The following is a 19,925-nucleotide window of genomic DNA, read 5'->3' as shown; positions in this document are numbered from 1 at the left end:
CCTATTTGCCTATCACCACATTGTGAATTCCTGGAACAGTTGAAAACAGTATGTTCAGCACAAAGCCACTGAGAGTTCAACGGTACATAATTACATTCCAGATATTCCAGGTCACTTAACTACACATGAGCGGCCAGCTCAAAGAGTCACCTGCAACACCACAGTGAGCTGAGGAATGGGTAGGCACTATGAGCCATTGGTGGAAGTTTAACAGCACTTACGCATCTCTGTAATTGATGACTGTATCAATGATGGCATTCATCTGTTTTGTGAGTTTGGGTGGATTTGGGGAGAGCTTCTCTGCTGGAGGACGTCCTCTTCTCTTCTTGGCTTTGTCTGCGTCCTCACGCCTCATGTCTTTGTCCACGTGTCTCCTACGCTTGCGCCTCTTCAGCCGTATTTCCTCCTCGATTTCCTCCAGGTTGCCATCCTCTATAGCCTGCCAGAGGTCAAGTTCAACAGTTAAGGCCACGTTGGCTAGTTAATGATGTGAAGATACATTTTTGAAGAGAAATTGATAAGTGAAGAGAAATGATAAGAAAAGTAAACAAGATACAACTGTTGATCACTAGATTATATTTACGGTCTACTGGCAATTTGTATTTAGATGTGCGTGATGATTTCAATATATATTTGATCCACCAAAGAAAATTTGTCCAGGCACATACAGCATTTGGGACTGAAGCCTCTTCATCTAAATCACAAGCTAAATCAAATAGATGCCAAACAGAAAAATGCCATAGCTATGATTCTACAAATGCAAATTTCACTGATTAGGCTTCTCTGTATGACAGTGGATATTTGATTTGAGGACTTCACCTCCCTATAGGCAGCCATAAAAGCCATGCTCATTACCATAAACTACATTTAGAAGTGAAAGAAACTACTGACTACGGGCCCTGATTATGGAGCTGTTTGGACTTTCATCAGTCTCACAATCTGACATGATTGAGATCAGAATTTGTGCAGAACTGCTCTTAATTAAATCCATCTGTCTGGCATCTCTTTTCCATCCCGCCCTTCCTTTTGTTACACAGATGGATATAGAGGTATTCTCTCATCTTCCAGTCAGATTATTTACAAAGAATGAGTCATTCGCCTTCAGTGAATATACTGTATGGTTCAATGCATTTGTGCTGTTGAGTTTGGCCTAATGCCTGCCCCTGCTGTCTGCACAGTAAGATTTTAAAACTCAGAATATGCCCAAAAACATTTGTAATTCCACTACTGAATGAGCGAGACTCCAGAGTAAAACCATCAACTTCCAGAGAAGTTTTGAAAAGCAAGAAATGTATATCTGTCTTTGTTTTTTGGGCTTCTGTAAGATTTGCTGTAAAACTCAAAGGTCGGTTATCATAATACAGAAGGCTTGATCCTCAGAGCAAAGTAAATAAACACACCTGTTATGCAGCTGAGCCAGAGCCCTCATTTATGCACAAAGCCAGAAATGAACAATGAACAAATAAACAGACCCTAAAGAGTATCCGCTTTTGAAACCAAAACTCGCACATAAAAACAAATTAATGTGAGTTTCTGTGGTGCAATTTTGATTTTGACTCTCTACCAAGATGTTATGAAAGAGGGTCCAGGCCTATATCCAACCTAACAGTGCATGTTGTGGATAAATTCCCAAATTAAATAAATAACTAAAACAATCAGTTTTGAGTTTGTACTTGCCATTGCAAGCAAATACAAATGCTAATGTCCTGTTTTAAGAGACACAAAATGACTTTGTCCACTTAGTTATATAACGTTTACTTCACATCTGAAATATAATCCAATGTACCATAACATTCAAAACTTTGGGGTCTATAAAGTTATTTGTTTATTTTTGGGAATTTAACAAGCATGCATTTATCCGACAGTAAAGTGACAGTAAAGACATTTATATGCAAGCAAATACAAATGCTAATGTCCTGTTTTAAGAGACACAAAATTACTTTGTCCACTTAGTTATATAACGTTTACTTCACATCTGAAATATAATCCAATGTACCATAACATTCAAAACTTTGGGGTCTATAAAGTTATTTGTTTATTTTTGGGAATTTAACAAGCATGCATTTATCCGACAGTAAAGTGACAGTAAAGACATTTATGTTACAAAATATTTCTATTTCATGTAAATGCTGTTCTTTTGAACATTCCATTCATTTAAGAAACATGAAAAAAATATATCACAATTTCCACATACTGTTTTCAACATTGATAATAATAATAAATGTTTCTTGAGCATGAAATCAACATATTACAATGATTTCTGAAGAATCACTGAAGTGACACTGAAGACTGGACTGCTGAAAATTCAGCTTTGCTCTGCAGGAATAAATTCTATTTTATGATACATTAAAATAGAAAACTTTTAAATTGTAATAATATTTTACAATACTACTGTTTTTATTGTATTTTTGGTCCAATAAATACAGCCTTGATGAGCATAAGAGGCTTCTTTTGACCCCCAACTTTTGAGCAGTAGTGTACATAAATTTACACGGTTCACTTTTACATTTATGTAATCACAAAGAAAAAATTATGCATGCTTTTTAGCACCACATAAATTTTGTGCATTATCCAGCAGGTCAGCGCAGGGGGTACACATCATCCTTTTAAATGCTGTGTCCGGAGCACTCAAATGATGCATCCCATGGCTGAGATCCTGGGTTAAAATACTGGCTGTCTGCAGAGACGCCTCTGGCTGTGTTTTAGTAACGCTGAGCCAATAATGGATAACCCCCTCCTCCATCACCTCAACCGTTGTCATGGTGAGGTTGCACCTGTGGGTACTGAGCTAATCTGACGGAAAAAAGAGCTCAGCAGCACCTGTGAAAGAAGTGTGCTCTTGACATCATGTGATACTGGGGGTGCAGACTTCAAAATCATAGACTGTGTGGGTATAATCTGTAGGTTGTTGAAACAAGACAGAGAAATACACATACATTTACTGGAACAAAAATACAGTAAAACTGCATTATTGTGAAATCTCATTAAAATTTTAATTAACTTCTATATTTAAAATTGTAATTTATAAATGTTTAATTTTCAGCAGCCATTACTTAAAGGGGTCATGAACTGAGATATCAAAATCCCCTTGATCTTTTAACATATACTGTAATAGGTCACTGTTCTATAAAAACATCCTGTAAGTTTCAGGACTCAAAACTTTCTCGTTATTCTAAAAACAGCTTATATTGAAGGCAGTCTGCCAAAATGACAGATTTAGGAATGTTCTACTCTATGATATAATAGTATGAATAAGCACCGCCTCCGCAAAACATCAGCACATTTTTTTGTGATGAACAAACACACACACCTGGAGCAGTGGGCAGCTGTTTTTGCTGCGGCGCCCGGGGATCTGTTGGGGGTCCGATGCCTTGTTCAAGGGTCTCACCTCAATCATGGTATTAAGAGAGGCAGAGAGTACTCTGGTCATTCACTCCCCCCACCTACAATCCCTGCCTGTTCCGAGACTTGAACCCACGACCTTGGGGTTACAAGTCCGACTCTTTAACCATTAGGCCAAAAATTTATTTGATCCCTGTATGTGGGCAAGAACAAAACAAGTGAAATCGCTAAAAGTAACATGTACTTCTCCTTTGACATGCCCACACTTGGCTACAGTATCTCACAGGAGATGCATTACACAAGTTCCAATTACTTTATTCCCATTAGTAGTTGTGTCAGAGTGCTTTTTACCATAAAGTTATCTTTTCTCAACTTTGCTGAATCACTGGAGACAGCCACGTCATCTTACTGTCGCCTCAAGTGGCCATTTCACTCTGAAAACGAATGACTTGGCTGTCCGTGTGAATGACCCCTTTTCAGCAACAGAAGCGCTATGGGTGACTGACCTTTCTTTTGAAACACACATAATGTACATACATATACACCATTTAGATGTTATATCGCACAAGGCAAGAACAGATTTTAGGTTGAAGGCAGACGGAAAATGGCCAGAGTATTTATTTGCCCTAGACTGATACGTATTCTCTCACACCTCGCAACAGACTTCATTTTCCCAACACAGTTGACTGTTTGCTAAACTCTGTGCAGTCAAGCGTCAAAATCAATTTGTTGAGCCACTGAGCTGTGCGATGGGGAGATGCTTCGTCCTAATTTCCTGTGTAAAAGCAATCTTGGAGAATGATTTCAAGCATAAGTTACAAAAGAAACCATTTTTGTGTGTGGAGACTATCACACAGTAGAGTTGTGCCAATAGACGATATATCATATATCGACGATAGTCAGAGATATCGCCTGTGGCTGATGCCACTGATGATAGCAAGACGATTATTATTATTATTAGGCTAGTAATACTATCTAATTAATGTAAGGGCTTATTTGTTTCATGTTTTACAGTGTTGGGCATTATAACCAATCACACACAATTATGTTGAGCTTATGAATGCAATAGCCAATCAGAGGCGTTCAGATGAGTTATCGCTGAAACAGCAGAGTTTTGTTGTTCAGCATGCACTAACTGAATTCTGACTCGCGAATTCTCTCATCATAAACAACAAAGTTCAGATGTACGTGCAATGTAAGTATAAGAGATTGTAATACTATCTAATTAATGTAAGGGCTTATTTGTTTCATGTTTTACAGTGTTGGGCATTATAACCAATCACACACAATTATGTTGAGCTTATGAATGCAATAGCCAATCAAAGGCGTTCAGATGAGTTATCGCTGAAACAGCAGAGTTTTGTTGTTGAGCATGCACTAACTGAATTCTGACTCGCGAATTCTCTCATCATAAACAACAAAGTTCAGATGTACGTGCAATGTAAGTATAAGAGATTTATTCAACATACAATGTAGACAGCTTCACTGATTATAACGGGAGTGTTTTTTAAAGTGCATAAACTCGCACTAGACTGAGTCAGAGATGATGTTCTTTGGTAATGTAAATATTGTTTGCTCGCTTTCTGTAGCTGCTTTTTGAATAACTGAGGAAATATAAGCATTATAATTAGTAACTTACAATGATTCTATTGAATTGTTATCATGGTAAATACAAAATTAACATTTAACAAAACTAGGTTGCTGCTGGAAGAGGTGCTAGCAGGGGGTGCTCACCCTGTGGTCTGTGTGGATCCTAGCGCCCCAGTATAGTGATGGGGACACTATACTGTCAACAAGCACTGTCCTTCAGATGAGACGATAAACCGAGGTCCTGACCCTCTGTGGTCATTAAAAATCCCAGGATGTCTTTCGAAAAGAGTAGAGGTGTGACCTCTGCATCCTGGCCAAATTTGCCCATTGGCCTCTGACCATCATGGCCTCCTAACAATCCCCATATTTACTGATTGCAGGGCTTAAAGTTCTCCGGCACCGTGCCGGATCACCGGCGAGCGGTGTTTGGCTGCTGGAAAAAAAAGATAGTCATCCTACATTTAAAAACCCTTGTTGATATCACGTTCGAGTTCATGAGTTCGCCTACCAATGTATGAGAGGAACACAGCTCTCACTCTCAACCAAACTAACATTACTAGCCAATCAGAAGTTTTTGCTCGTATAAACACGAGATGCGCATAATAGTATCCAATTGCAGAGTCACAGCTGATGAATGGAAAAGAAGCCTGGGTCTCGAGCGCGAAGCTGCGAGGCGCAATGGTCAAAGATTTCCATCTAGCGTCATATTTACATAGAAAAGCTATTAAAAAAGCAGCAGAGCTTTGTAAACAGCTCAGAGTAATCATGTCATCTCCATAAGAACGATATGACTGTCAGAATGCATTTACCTGTATTTTTGAAAAGGTCCTGTTCACACATGATCTCTTAATGGTAATTTACCAGTAAAGACTGTATGTGTAAAAGGGGCTAAACTCTTCCTCTGCATATGCGGTGAGTTTGGGTTGCTCAGTAGCAGTTTTTGGCACGGGCGAACCGGGCAGCCTTTTTTCATGATACATGGGGGGCGGCACAAGCAGTTAAAAAAAATAATAATAATCCTCTGCACCGCCGCTGCGAAGCGGTTTTCTATTATCTATCATTTCACTGTGTGGGGAATTGGCAAATTGGCGCCCCTGCTTGCTGAGAAGGTGCCATGCACAGAAGCTGTGTGAGAAGGGGAAAGGGGAAAGGGGAGCGGCGCGGGGGACAGTTCACCTCTGGGTCTCTCCCAAATGGAACGGACAAGGGGGGGAACGGGGGATCCGTGCCCAATTTAGAAAAAAAAGAAAAGAAGAAGAGGAGAAACGAGCAAAAGATAAAGGTATGCAACTATCTCTCTGTATGATTATTACGGTATCTATGTCATGAATGAAGGGCTAATGTTAATTGGTGGGTATAACTCTTAAGTTTGTTAGCATTTTTGCTATGATGCTTGCTATGCTTATACAACAATAATTCCGTTTTAACTCAACAAACACGAGATCTAATTTCACCATAATATTGTGCTTTGCAACAAAACTGTTCAGTTATTATTTATTTCCATCAGTTGGGTTAACGTTAGGCCCTGTAATTAGCCAACGGAATTTTCAAATCTGTGTAATTATAATTTAAATCTGACTACTTTTCAAATTGTATTTCATAAACCAACATCTCAGACGTTATGTCAAAACGTTATAGGGTGTCAAATCAAAAAATGACTTTCTGTTACAGACCAGGGCATTGATTTCATACATGTCCACTGTAGAGGACATCAGGACTTAAATCATGTTTATCAGGCATAATATAACTGTTTGTTGCAAAAAATTTTTTTTATTTATATCTCTCCAATATATTTCATATTTAGAAATATATCAACATATTTCTAAATATGCAATGTATTGTACATCGCGATTTCAAAATAAACGTTTCTGATTTTGCATGTGGCCAAATATTAAAATTTTTGGCGCCCTCTGCAGGTATTTGTTATAATATAGGCATTTACATTATGTATTTAACAGTGTTGTTCAATAAAACCATTTACTTGGTTTTGATACTTTATTTGAGGCCAATTATTATTGCCTCATCGTTATAGCTTTATTCTTTAGGTCAATCATATATTCATGAAAAAAACAATCAGTTTGAATAAGGAAAGCGATAACTTTTCCATAGTATCCTTTCAAATGTTAAAGTTGCCACAGTCATTGCATTCTTTGCATGTGCTGCACTTTATTTGTACCATTTTGTTTTATTAGTTTATTTATTAGAATTTGAAAGATAATAACAATATTGATTGATAAGTGAGATCTGATTTTAGTCCTTGAAAACCAAAAAAGTAGCCTTGAAAGTCCTGGAATTTTATTTGACAGTATCTGTATGAACCCTGTTTAATTTACCAGTTCTTGGACCAGACAGAAGATCACTACACTCTTATTGGTAGCTGACAGCTGTTATCAAATTAACCAAAATATCTTATAAATGCATATGCAATGAACAGGGGCTTTGTACATTTTATAAATGATGGCTGTCCCAATTCTGCAGAAATCTGCTGAGCTTTCTGAACATGATGCCAATGTGAATGTTGCATAGCCCAGCTTATGACACTCACTTTAATAAGACAGACGCTAATAGCTCTACAATTTTATGATCATTGTCTACACTTCATGAATTATGGCTTCATTTCAGTTCTTGCGGTCAAGTGTGGTTACTGTTAACTAAAACTAATAAAGATTTATCTGTACTTGAAATAAAGTGGAAATAAATACAACATAAACATTAGAAGAAGAACTTAAAATTTTGACGAAACTAAAACTGAAATAAAATCCAAGCTAAATATAAAAATACATTTTAAAATATAAAAAACTGAATTTAAATTCAAAATATTAATGAACACTATTATTGTATATAAAGAATACGAAAACAACACTAATCAGCACTGAACCTTAAGTGAAGTAACTTGACAACTTGAACATGGCAACTTGGAAATACTCATAATGAGGAGTCATCACTGTGCACCTTCATGCAGCATAAAAAGAGACCATTAGAAAGAGAGAAAGACTACCTGTTGCTATGGTAACAAGAGCTCTCAACATATGGATGGGATTATGTTTATGCTATGTGTCATTCTACAATTTTGTCATGGACTATAATGAACTAAATATAACACAAGCAGCATACCCTCAGCCACTGCTTTTCCGTCAATGCGTCGCTGTAGTCGACATCTCTGCGGTGACGGGAACCACGGCCGAAAATCTTTTCCTCCTCCTCCTCGCAGGTAAGCCGCTCCACCTCAGCATCATCCTTCAGGATCCATGATGGCAGCTCATCTTCTTCCATTAGCCGAGGTTTACGCTTAGGGTTACGTGCATCCTCTCGACGGCGGTCTAAATCCATGCGCTAAAAGTGCCATTAATGGATTACTTAAGTTTGAAAGTAACTGGTACGTTTCCTGTTCTACTTCTAAATGGATTCAAAATGCACAAATTCACAAAAACACGTGGCTTTCTTTTCAAAGAGACGACAATTACTGTGAATCACCATGCAAGGGACTATCTGTAAAAGTAGCAAATTTTGAGCAATTTCAGTCTTACCATGAAAAGCTCAAATTCGTCCTCATTACGAGCAATCATTTGATTGAGAGTTTCATCATCTGGAACTTCATCTTCTTCCTGGTTTCACACACACATATGCCAAAAAACATAATCAGGACACATTTATTTTGCGAGTAACTAGCATTTCATACCTGGCAGAGTGGATTTTTAAATTAACATCACACATTCACAATTTTTATTATTTTAGCTGCTGACCAAAACATATTTAAGTTACAGTTATATAATGAATATGGGCTTAAAGTGCACATTCTGAGCTTTAATTTGAGGGTATTCTCATCAGAATGTGAGGAAAGGTTAAGGAATTACAGCTCTTTAATATGTACCTCTCCCCTTTTTCAAGGGAAAAACTGTTTTGTGGACAGATGTGGGCTATTCTTTCATTATTTATACTTCAATTAAGCAGGTAAAAGGTCCGGAGTTGATTCTAAGTGTGCCATTTGCATTTGGAAGCTGTTGTTGTGAACCTACATCATGCGGTCAAAGGAGCTCTCCATACAAGTAAAACAGACAATTGTTAGGCTTCAAAACAATACAAATCCATTAGAAAGATAGCAGGAATATCAGGAGTGGTCAAATCAACAGTTTGGTACATTCTGAGAAAAAAAGAATGCACTGGTGAGCTCAGCAACATAAAAAGGCCTGGACGTCCACGGAGGACAACAGTGGTGGATGATCGGAGAATCCTCTCCATGGTAAAGAAAAACATTTCATAACATCCAGTCAAGAGAAGAACACTCTCCAGGAGGTAGGTGTGTCACTGTGAAAGTCTACAATCAAGAGAAGACTTCACGAGAGCAAATACAGAGGGTTCACCACAAGGTGCAAACAAGGCCAGATTAGCCAGACCACTTCTGGAAAAGTATTCTTTGGACGGCTGAAATTAAGATCAACCTTTACCAGAATGACGTGAACATCAGTGAGCAGGATGCCTTTGCCCTGCATGTGCCTGTACAGAACCTTCTGGATGGCTGACATGTCACATTTAATGACATACTCCACCTGTGACAAATGAAGAGCCAATGCATCAACATAGCCTGAATTGCAAGGCATATAGACTTCATTCAAACATTATTTTGAAGATGCTTTTCAAAAAAAAAATGCTTTTTTCTTTTCTTTTTTTTATAAATACAATAATTTTGTGAATATATAATGTTGTAAATTTTCTTTTTGCAAAAAATGAAATGAAAATGTAACATTAAAAAAAATATTTATAGTAAATATTATATTCGCAAACTGAATTGTGACTGGATTTGTTTTCCATTCATATATTAAACCATTTAGTTGCTCTGACTGGGCACTATATGTTCATTTCAGTACATCCAATGCATATCTAGTTTTTTTACTATCATCATACAATGTCTAATAAAAACTGTTTAAAAAAAACTGAGTGGCTACTTACCTTCTCAGGCAACTGAGACTCCACCTCTTTCTTCAGTCTGCGCAGAAGGAAGGGACGTAACACCTTGTGCAAACGACGAATGATAAGGATGGTCTCCTCTTCATTTAGATCCACCTAACAAACACCAATGCAATCCGTAACAGAGAGAAACCTGATTAAGCCACAGTGTAACATATAAAACAGCCATTTAAATCTACAAGGGTGAAATATAAGTCTACCCTCTCTCCTGTCATTGCAAAAGGAGCATTGAACCACTGCTCAAAGGTGCTGCAGCTTTTGAAGATGGTGGGCAACAGGAAGTTGAGCAGGGCCCAGAGCTCAGGTAATTTGTTCTGCAGAGGGGTTCCAGTAAGTAACAGCCTTCTGGGAGCAACGTAGTGAGTGTTCAACACCTGTGTGAGCTTGCAGTGATGGTTCTTCATGCGGTGGCCCTCATCCACTATCATATACTTCCAGCGAATCTGGGAATTGGAAAAGATTCAACAATTAGAGCATAAAGGCACTGATTTTTGTACAAACGGGCTTTGCATTGGCACAAGCAACTCCGAGGTCATGGGCTTGAGTCCCAGGGAATGCATGAACATAAAAAGTACACTACTGAACCATTCAGTTTGGAGTCAGTATTATTATTATTTATTTATGTATTTATTTATTTTTAAAGAAAGAAAGAAATTAATACTTTTACATGGAAGCATTTAACTGTTCAAAAGGAACAGTAAAGACTTTTACAGTGTTACAAAATATTTTCATTTTAAATAAATGCTGCTCTTTTTAACTTCCTAGTTCCGGAAAAAGGCATCACTGTTTCCACTAAAATATTAAGAAGAAAAAAAGAAGAAATGTTTCTTAAGCACCAAATCAGCATATCAGAATGTTTTCTGAAGGATCATGTGACACTGAAGACTGGAGTAATGGATGCTGAAAATTCAGCTAAGTTACATTTTAAAATCTATTAAAATAGAAAACAGAAACAAAAAAATTCACAATATTTCTGTTGTGCTGTATTTTTGATTAAATAAATGCAGCCTTGGTGAGCATAAAATACTTTTTTCAACAACATTAAAAAGTCTTACCGACCCAAACTTAGTTAGTTTATATATAGAATGCACTGTAAGTCACTACGGATATAAGTGTCTGCAAACGCATAAATGCTAATTTATGTGGCCTTTACCTTGGCGAGAATTTGCTTGTCTTTGATGATGTACTCGTAGGTGGTTATAAGGACATTAAACTTCCCACTACGGAGCTGCGGCACCAAAGACCTCCGCATTGATGGTGTGCCCTTAGACAAAATAAAACAGAACCGTTATTACCTCTGATTTTATTACCTTCATGTTATATTACATCATAAAATTATATCATCCACAGTAACAAAACATAGTGATAATAAAAATCAATGGCTACCTTGTAGGCAATTTTCACAATACTTGGTGCCCACTTGTCCAGCTCATAAACCCAGTTGGACAAAGTCCTGTAAAAAAGAGGAATAAAAATCAATATTGTCATTTTTATACCAGAAGCCATTGATTGGAATAAACGTTTTACCTTTAAACGAAGTCACATCTCTAAATGATATGTGATGGTGTGACCGTGGAACAGAGTTAATGATGGATGTGAGGTGAGGGGGTTTGAGGACATTTCTGGCCCTTGCACAAATCAATCACATTAACTTAAGCTAAAACAGCGCTGATGGCTATTTTTACTATGTCCCAAAGGGGCTTTTACAGACAGGAAGTCTCTGTGACATTAGTGGGGAAGGATATCCTAGAGCAGCCTAAATGTACATTACTGAGAATATAAAACACCCCCAACTACACAAAAAATGTTACAAGATGCTCTGCCATCAGAGAATCAATTTAATTAAATCTCCAACCAACCATGCATGATCAATATAACGACGGTTCAGTGGCCTGTAGTGCTGCCATATGTTGCCTAAAACGCAACATCATGAATCACTATTGTGCTTTCAGTCATTAGAGGTCAACTGAACTATGTGTAACAGTGTTTAGCTACTTAATGAAGCCATTACACCTCAAATCCTCTCAGGCAGCTCACCTCATTACACCTCTGAACACGTTATTCACAGCTTGTTTGCTGGACTTACGAGAGCGGTACAATGATGAGGTACGGCCCGTTGAGCCTCTTGTTTTCCATCAGATAAGTGATAAGTGCGATAGTCTGAATGGTCTTCCCCAGTCCCATCTCATCAGCCAGAATACCATTTAGGTTGTTGTTGTACAGAGACACCATCCATTCCAGACCCTGGATCTGAACAAAAGACTTGTTATATGGCGGTAATATCATATCAAATCATTTCAAACAGACAACCGAGCAGACGCATGACACACAGATTCCACAATAGTTCATTGAACAACAAGGGACAATAGACCCAAATGGTGTTTCACAGCCGCTGAGTGGAATCAAAACATGAATCCTAGTGCTCACTTAGTTCTTTCAAAAGGATAAACAGTCTCTCTGAAGTTTTTCTTTAAAACACTCCAGCAATCAGGCTGGGAAGAAAAGAAAATTAGAAGAAAAAGGGGCTTGTTTTTCCTTTTGAAATCCATTACTGCCCAAAGGGGATAACAGATTCAATACAAACCACTCAATTTTTGATATTTCCTCTCTGTGTGATTTCTTTCCAGCAGCCTGTTCCATTTCTAGTGTATAATGAATCCCTCGAAATATCATTTAAACCTACACAGCTCTCTTCAGAGAAGATGGATTCTGAGTATAATGCATCTGTGGAGGTGTCTGTTTAGAGTTTGGTTTAACTGTTCCTTTACCTGGTAGTGTTTGAGGGTCCCATTGATCAGTAGGGTGGACTGTTTATCCACCCTCTCTATGACCGCGTGGGCCACTCCATAGTAAGACTGGGAGCTGGTCTGTCCTGCCTGAACACTATACTCGTCATCCACATCCTGCTTAGCAGACCTGCAACACAGGGTCCAACATTAAAAGGGATAGTTTACTCAAAAATGAAAAATCTGTCTGTCATCATTTAGCCTACCCTTCCCCAAAAGACTTTCATTCATCTTCGAAACACAAATGAAGATATTTTTTTATATTCTTTCAGCACTTTTGTCTATCCATTAAAAGTTCAAGCAAATCCATTCATCATATATAGCAATTGTTGGATTAAACCGCTTAAATTATAAGGATTTCTTTTACATAACTGTTTGAAGCATAAAAAAGTTTTGGTTGCATGGACGCTAAAGGGATCAACAAAATAATTAAAGAATCTTAAAAATATCTTCATTTGTGTTCGGAAGTCTTATGAGTGAAGAACGACATGAGAGTGAGTAATAATGACAATAATAATTTTTGGGTGTACTATTCCTGTAACATACTGTATTACCACACCTGACAATTCCACTTGAATTGTGAAAATGTACCGCCCATAAACATTTCATCCCTGTCAGGTAACTCCATTTTACACGATTCTTATGACAAATATCGGTCACACTTTAGTTTGGGGATCAATTCTCACTGTTAACTATTAACTACCACTATTGCCTCACTAAACTCCTAATTTGCTGCTTATTAATAGTTAGTAAGGTAGTTGTTAAGTTTAGGTATGTGGTAGGATTAAGGGATTGAAAATATGGTCTTGCAGAATAAAGTATTAATATGCGCTTTATAGGTATTAATGAACAGCCAATAAGCTATTAATATGCATGCTAATAGACAACTAGTTAATATGAGAATTGGTTACTGCTGTATTACAAATTTATAAAATGTTAAATCTAGGTTCCAATGTAATACAATATATACTGAAAAAGTTATGTACCTTGTGTTTTACATTTTGAGGTAAAAAGGATGACCTTTCTAAGGAGATCAAATCAGGAAGCCCAGACCTTTTGTCTTTATGCTCTTCCTGACCATCTGGCTTTTTAAGCTCAAAGCACAGCTGTACCTTTGCCTGTGATAATGCGAAAGTATGGCGATACTGTCAGACTCATTGGATTAGCACCTATGCATTTGAATGACACTGTTATACTGATGAGATCAAGGCTGGGAAAATGCCTGTGTCGGGCGGATTCCTGTACTTCATTTGCATGCTATGGGTTAGATTGTCTCCACCTCTACTGAATGTATCCCTCCCCCTTAAAATGTATATAAACTACAATGTATCACTGCCTTAGTCAGACTTTTGATGACTGCAGTGCCTCGCAGCGTGTTCTCAATAAAGTACTCTGCTGAAGATACCTAAGAGTCGCCTGGTCTCTGCTTCGACGAGGAAAACGTTTCCTACAGTTCCTAAACTAAAGTGTCTCCAAAATAATTATTTTTGTGATACTTGCAACAAGCAAGGTAAAACTGCACCTTTCACTAAAACAATTCGTCTAATATGTCAAATAAATACATTAAAACTGGATGCACAACACTTTAGAAATATGCATTACACTCTATATGCAGTCTGTGGCCACTTCATTATTTCCTGTAAATTCACTGGTCAGCATGGCACTATCAATGCAAAGGACATGGGTCCAATTTCCAGGGAAAATGTATAAATGCAATGTAACACTGGATATTGTAAATGACTGAATTCTTCACAGCAAGAATTCAACAAGGTGCTGGAAACAATCCATAGAGATTATGGTCTATGTTGACAAGATCTACAACTCCCCCTATGGGGCTCTCCTTTGTTGGAAACTGGCAGACACGTTCATTGAGCCAGCTTGAAATGACTTGTGTGTCTTCACAAAAGGTTCTACAGAAAACACTATGCAATCAGAGGCTGTGCTGACTGGCAGCTATACGCAAGTAGGCTGTGCCTTTCAAATGATGCTCGGTTTCTATTAAGACATTTCCATCAGCCTGATCCACTGACACAAGGCAAAACAGATCTACAGATTTATGTTGTGAAACCTGATGTACTCTTCTGTTGCTATAGCCCATCTAGTTCAAGGTTGAATGTGCTGTGCAGGTGAGAATGTCTGAATGCACAGCACGTAACGAGTGGTTATTTCAGTTACTTCATCTTCCTGTCAGCTTGAACCAGACTGCCCATTCTCCTCCAACCTCTCTTATTGACAAGGACTTTTCACCCACAGAACTGCCCACTCACGGGGTGCTTTTTAGTTTTCACACCACTCTCTGGAAACTCAAGAGACTGTTGTCTGTGAAAATCCCAGGAGACCTGCAGTTCCCGAGACACTGTAACCTCATCTGGCACCTACAATCACTTCACGGTCTAAGTAACATTTCTTGGCTATTCTGATATTTGAACCTCTTGACCATGTGTGCATTTTTTCATGCAGCGAGTCGCCATTGAAATTGACTGATTAGACGTTTGTATTAAGAAGCAGTGTGAATGTAAAGCTAATGAAGTGCTCACTGAGTGTATTTAGAGGAAAACTTTAGCTAATTGCAATTTGAGATTAATTACAAAACATCTACAGGTTAATTGAGATTAATTATTTTAATCTTTTGACAGCTCTAGTAATTATAGAATGTGCGGTGAGGTTAGAAATCTAAGTCTAAGTCTAAGAAATCTAAGTCTAAGTCTAAGAAAGTCTAAGAAATTAAATCAAATTTAAACCAGTAAATAAACATAGTTTAAACAAATAAACTTTCCAACAAAGAAATGAAACTAAATCACTTCACGGTCTAAGTAACATTTCTTGGCTATTCTGATATTTGAACCTCTTGACCATGTGTGCATTTTTTCATGCAGCGAGTCGCCATTGAAATTGACTGATTAGACGTTTGTATTAAGAAGCAGTGTGGATGTAAAGCTAATGAAGTGCTCACTGAGTGTATTTAGAGGAAAACTTTAGCTAATTGCAATTTGAGATTAATTACAAAACATCTAAAGGTTAATTGAGATTAATTATTTTAATCTTTTGACAGCTCTAGTAATTATAGAATGTGCGGTGAGGTTCAAAAGTCTAAGAAATTAAATCAAATTTAAACCAGTAAATAAACATAGTTTAAACAAATAAACTTTCCAACAAAGAAATGAAACTAAACTTTATGACAAAGAAGTTAAACTAAATGAAAATGAGAAATGCTGCCTTGGAAACCAGCTGAAATAAAATATGCTTAAGATACTTTAATATAATGAATTTTACTCAAGTAACAAAAATGTTGTTTATGTCTTTAGTTTTAGTTAACAATGTTTTGAATCATCTCATATCATGGCCATCTTCAGTACTTGTTGAGCACTTAAAGTAAAAGAGAGACCAAGTGAAATACTGAATTTCCTATTTTGCTCAAATTTTTCAGCTGATAATATAATTTGCAATGAAAAAAAATCAAAAAATTGGAAAAGTGCAAAATAGAAGCATTTTCACAACTGGACTTTTGAACCCCACTATATTGTTCAGCAAAGGCGGACCTCCAGCTGAGGCAGATGCTGACAGAAGTAAGAAATAAAAGAAGAGCATAACAGCTATCGACACCCGAATCTTGCCGTCCTACTTTTTTTGCACTCCAGCTCAACAAGGCATTTTTTGCTTTGAAGTGAGAACAGGCAACATACTCTATGATGTGCTTGGCTGCCGTTTCAGATACTTCATCACTGTTGGGATCGATGACTCTCTTTTCTTCCGATTCAGCTCTGGAGACCATCTCTTCATCATCCTAAAAGGGAGTATTAGCGCATTACACTCATTTAACGCACAGTGATTGCTTGACTTCCACAATATACAGCATAAGTAAAAAATAAAGGAGCTACTAAGGCAGATGCTAAAAGACTTATGGGAGATTATTTATGGATGCAGAGAAAAGGATAATAATGTGTGTGATGTTGTGTACTTACTGTATGTATGACTCACTCCACACCAAGGAGCTGTCAATGCTTAATGAGCAGAAATAAGGACACTCACCTCCTCTTCAAATTCCGAGCCACTCTCTTCACTGTCTGACCGTGGAGCAACTTCATAGCTGTTTTAAAGGGCATAATGCACTAGTAAACACTCAAAGCCTTAGAATGGTTTATTGACAACACAAGCTCAAAAAAGGTGCTCATTATCAAAGCCCCCTCCAACACAGTTAAATAAAAAATATGCTACATAGGAGGGTTGCACAAAGCTGCTGTCTCTGTTGGATAGGTCTTTCTCTATCACTTTCATCTAATGATGCGCTTAAAGGAATATTCTTGCCCAAACCCAAAACGTCTGGACACATGAAAATGCTAATTATAAATGAGCCTTTTAAACACTATTCTATATTACATTTTTTAGTATTACATAAATGATTACACAAACCAAAATTCTGATCAGTTCAATACTGAATTGTATTACTTTTATTAAATTTATAATTAAAAAAAGAAACATATTCACAGGTGAATTGTTTACAATAAGATCTATAACATGATTTATTTCATGCAGACTTTAATATTATTAATACATTTACAACTAATGTTATTGCAGTGAACTACAGTGTTTATCTTGTTAGGTCAAATGTTTCGTACTTTGTAATGCAATATTTTTCTTAGCAGAAGCTTTAAGATGATACACATGCACAGTAATTTCAATTTGCATTATATTTAATTTAATGAACCTTTCAGTGAGCAAAATTTCAGTGCATCCCTTTCATCATTTCCTTCACCACTCACTTCTGCGAACACATGGCTCAGAACAGCTTCACAGCTCAATACAAGTGACGGGTCATATTTTTATGGAAATGTTTTCAATTACCGGACACACAGAGGATGCAATGTAAGGACAGCTTACCCAGGACTGAATTGTATTACTTTTATTAAATTTATAATTAAAAAAAGAAACATATTCACAGGTGAATTGTTTACAATAAGATCTATAACATGATTTATTTCATGCAGACTTTAATATTATTAATACATTTACAACTAATGTTATTGCAGTGAACTACAGTGTTTATCTTGTTAGGTCAAATGTTTCGTACTTTGTAATGCAATATTTTTCTTAGCAGAAGCTTTAAGATGATACACATGCACAGTAATTTCAATTTGCATTATATTTAATTTTAATGTTCCTTTCAGTGAGCAAAATTTCAGTGCATCCCTTTCATCATTTCCTTCACCACTCACTTCTGCGAACACATGGCTCAGAACAGCTTCACAGCTCAATACAAGTGACGGGTCATATTTTTATGGAAATGTTTTCAATTACCGGACACACAGAGGATGCAATGTAAGGACAGCTTACCCAGGATTCATCTCGAGCCAGGCCTCTAACTGACTGGACTTGGGGGCATCTGTCCCCTGCAGCACTTTGCCAGTCTCAGTCTGAATTACTTTGACTGGCAGCTCACTCATCTGGCTGTTCTCATCTATGAGCTGCAGGAATAAGTAAACATAAAAGCATGTTTTCTGTGACAAGCTGTGTTAGATTAGGTTTGACAGAGTGAGTTAACTGGAGGGACATACATTCATGTCTACTCTGCTTTCATTTTCGTAGCAATTTATTTACCTCTCCATCAGGCCCGATGGCTCCCATTCCTTCAGCATCGCCAGCTTCCTTCTGAAGGTTAAACATGAAAGAAATAAACAAGCATAGAGTATTTGATGATCGTAGAAATGTCCTAAAGCTACTGACTGGAGTCGAGATTTACAAAACCACGGTGGGATAAACGGTAAGGAACTGAACCAAATTAAACATGTCTAAAATAACAACATCAAACTTCATCATAAGTGATTTTATGGTTTCTTTGTGACCTTTTTCTTCTTTCTCTTCCTCTTCTTCTCCTTGGCAGCTTGAGCAGCCTTGTGTTCATAGACAAGCTCAGTCAGGTTGGCCACGTATTCATCGGTCTGTTGAAGAAGGTAGGCCAGACGCTTGTCCTTCTTCTGATCAATTAGCTTCCTGTAACCTTCTTCATCCTCAGCCTAGTGAAAAGAGATGGAGAGCCTGTGAGAACCTTTAAGGAAAGCCTCTTCCCTAAGACCCTTAAAAGGATTGTGGTTTTTGCCTCTCCTTATATATATATTTTTCTATATAATTTAAATACATTTTAAACAATATACAGACATAATTTTTTATTAAAACACACGTTTTTTTAAGAATGATTTAATTTTAAGAATTAATTAATTAATTTAAGAATTAATGATCAACAGAAGGAAAATCACCAATCGGGCCATTTATTCAAGAGCTAGACTGTATGATGTGCTGTATGTTCATTTTGGAATGAAGTCAGCAAGACGATGTAAAAAAGTATTATACAGTATATGATGCTGGAAACAGTGCATCATACCATCAGTCTCCTCATCCTCTCTTTCTCGATTCTTTCCTTCTCCTTATTCTGCTCTCTCTCTGTGTTGGTGTGCCATGTTGCGATGGCTTTAGACAGCTTTTGGATTTTTCCAGAGATGGATCTGTGATATTCTTTGAAATCTTTTGCATGTTGCAGAATGCTGTTGAGATACTCCTACAACAAGAAGAGAAAAACACCGCATGAATCAAAGAGCAAAATCTGGAGTTTGGTGTTGGCAAGATGTTTTAATTTTTTTAAACAAAGTCGCTTATGCTTACCAAGGCTGTATTCATTTTATCAACAGTAATATTGTAAAATATTGTTATAATTTAAAGTAACTGTGATGGCAAAGCCGAATTTTTGGCACCAGTACTCCTGTCTTCAGTGTTACATGATACTTCAGAAATCAGTATAATATGCTAAACTGGGGCTCAAGAAACATGTCTTATTATCAACGGTTCAACAGTTGATACATTTGTTTTTCAGAATGCTTTGCCGAAGAGAAAGCATTTTTTTTTTAAATAAAACATTTCTGTAACATTTTTTTTTTTACATGACTGACCCCACTTTAGAGCACCAGTGTCCATGCTAATCAAGGTCTCTAATTACTGTTGGCAAGATGTTTTAATTTTTTTAAACAAAGTCGCTTATGCTTACCAAGGCTGTATTCATTTTATCAACAGTAATATTGTAAAATATTGTTATAATTTAAAGTAACTGTGATGGCAAAGCCGAATTTTTGGCACCAGTACTCCTGTCTTCAGTGTTACATGATACTTCAGAAATCAGTATAATATGCTAAACTGGGGCTCAAGAAACATGTCTTATTATCAACGGTTCAACAGTTGATACATTTGTTTTTCAGA

The 19,925-nt window shown here is 37.1% G+C and overlaps 1 protein-coding gene across 1 annotated transcript in view; it reads right to left on the bottom strand.

Annotated features, from left to right (window-relative positions):
• The window catches only part of LOC107557604 (probable global transcription activator SNF2L2), a 42,588-nt gene that overhangs the window by 12,368 nt on the left and 10,295 nt on the right, over positions 1 to 19,925 (bottom strand). Inside the window, exons 9-24 of the mRNA XM_016241083.1 lie at positions 19,060 to 19,233; positions 18,524 to 18,694; positions 18,279 to 18,329; positions 18,015 to 18,145; positions 16,713 to 16,770; positions 16,367 to 16,467; positions 12,666 to 12,813; positions 11,984 to 12,147; positions 11,284 to 11,350; positions 11,051 to 11,161; positions 10,098 to 10,340; positions 9,880 to 9,993; positions 9,378 to 9,479; positions 8,460 to 8,537; positions 8,047 to 8,265; positions 222 to 439 (exon numbers count right to left, since the gene is read on the bottom strand). Of these exons, the coding sequence (XP_016096569.1) occupies positions 222 to 439; positions 8,047 to 8,265; positions 8,460 to 8,537; positions 9,378 to 9,479; positions 9,880 to 9,993; positions 10,098 to 10,340; positions 11,051 to 11,161; positions 11,284 to 11,350; positions 11,984 to 12,147; positions 12,666 to 12,813; positions 16,367 to 16,467; positions 16,713 to 16,770; positions 18,015 to 18,145; positions 18,279 to 18,329; positions 18,524 to 18,694; positions 19,060 to 19,233 (2,150 nt within the window). The remainder of the gene's footprint in view (positions 1 to 221; positions 440 to 8,046; positions 8,266 to 8,459; positions 8,538 to 9,377; positions 9,480 to 9,879; positions 9,994 to 10,097; positions 10,341 to 11,050; positions 11,162 to 11,283; positions 11,351 to 11,983; positions 12,148 to 12,665; positions 12,814 to 16,366; positions 16,468 to 16,712; positions 16,771 to 18,014; positions 18,146 to 18,278; positions 18,330 to 18,523; positions 18,695 to 19,059; positions 19,234 to 19,925) is intronic.

Source organism: Sinocyclocheilus grahami, unplaced genomic scaffold (assembly GCF_001515645.1).
Source record: "Sinocyclocheilus grahami isolate Dianchi unplaced genomic scaffold, SAMN03320097.WGS_v1.1 scaffold611.1, whole genome shotgun sequence".
NCBI classification, from domain to species: Eukaryota; Metazoa; Chordata; class Actinopteri; order Cypriniformes; family Cyprinidae; genus Sinocyclocheilus; species Sinocyclocheilus grahami.
This window is presented reverse-complemented; position numbering and strand designations above follow the sequence as displayed.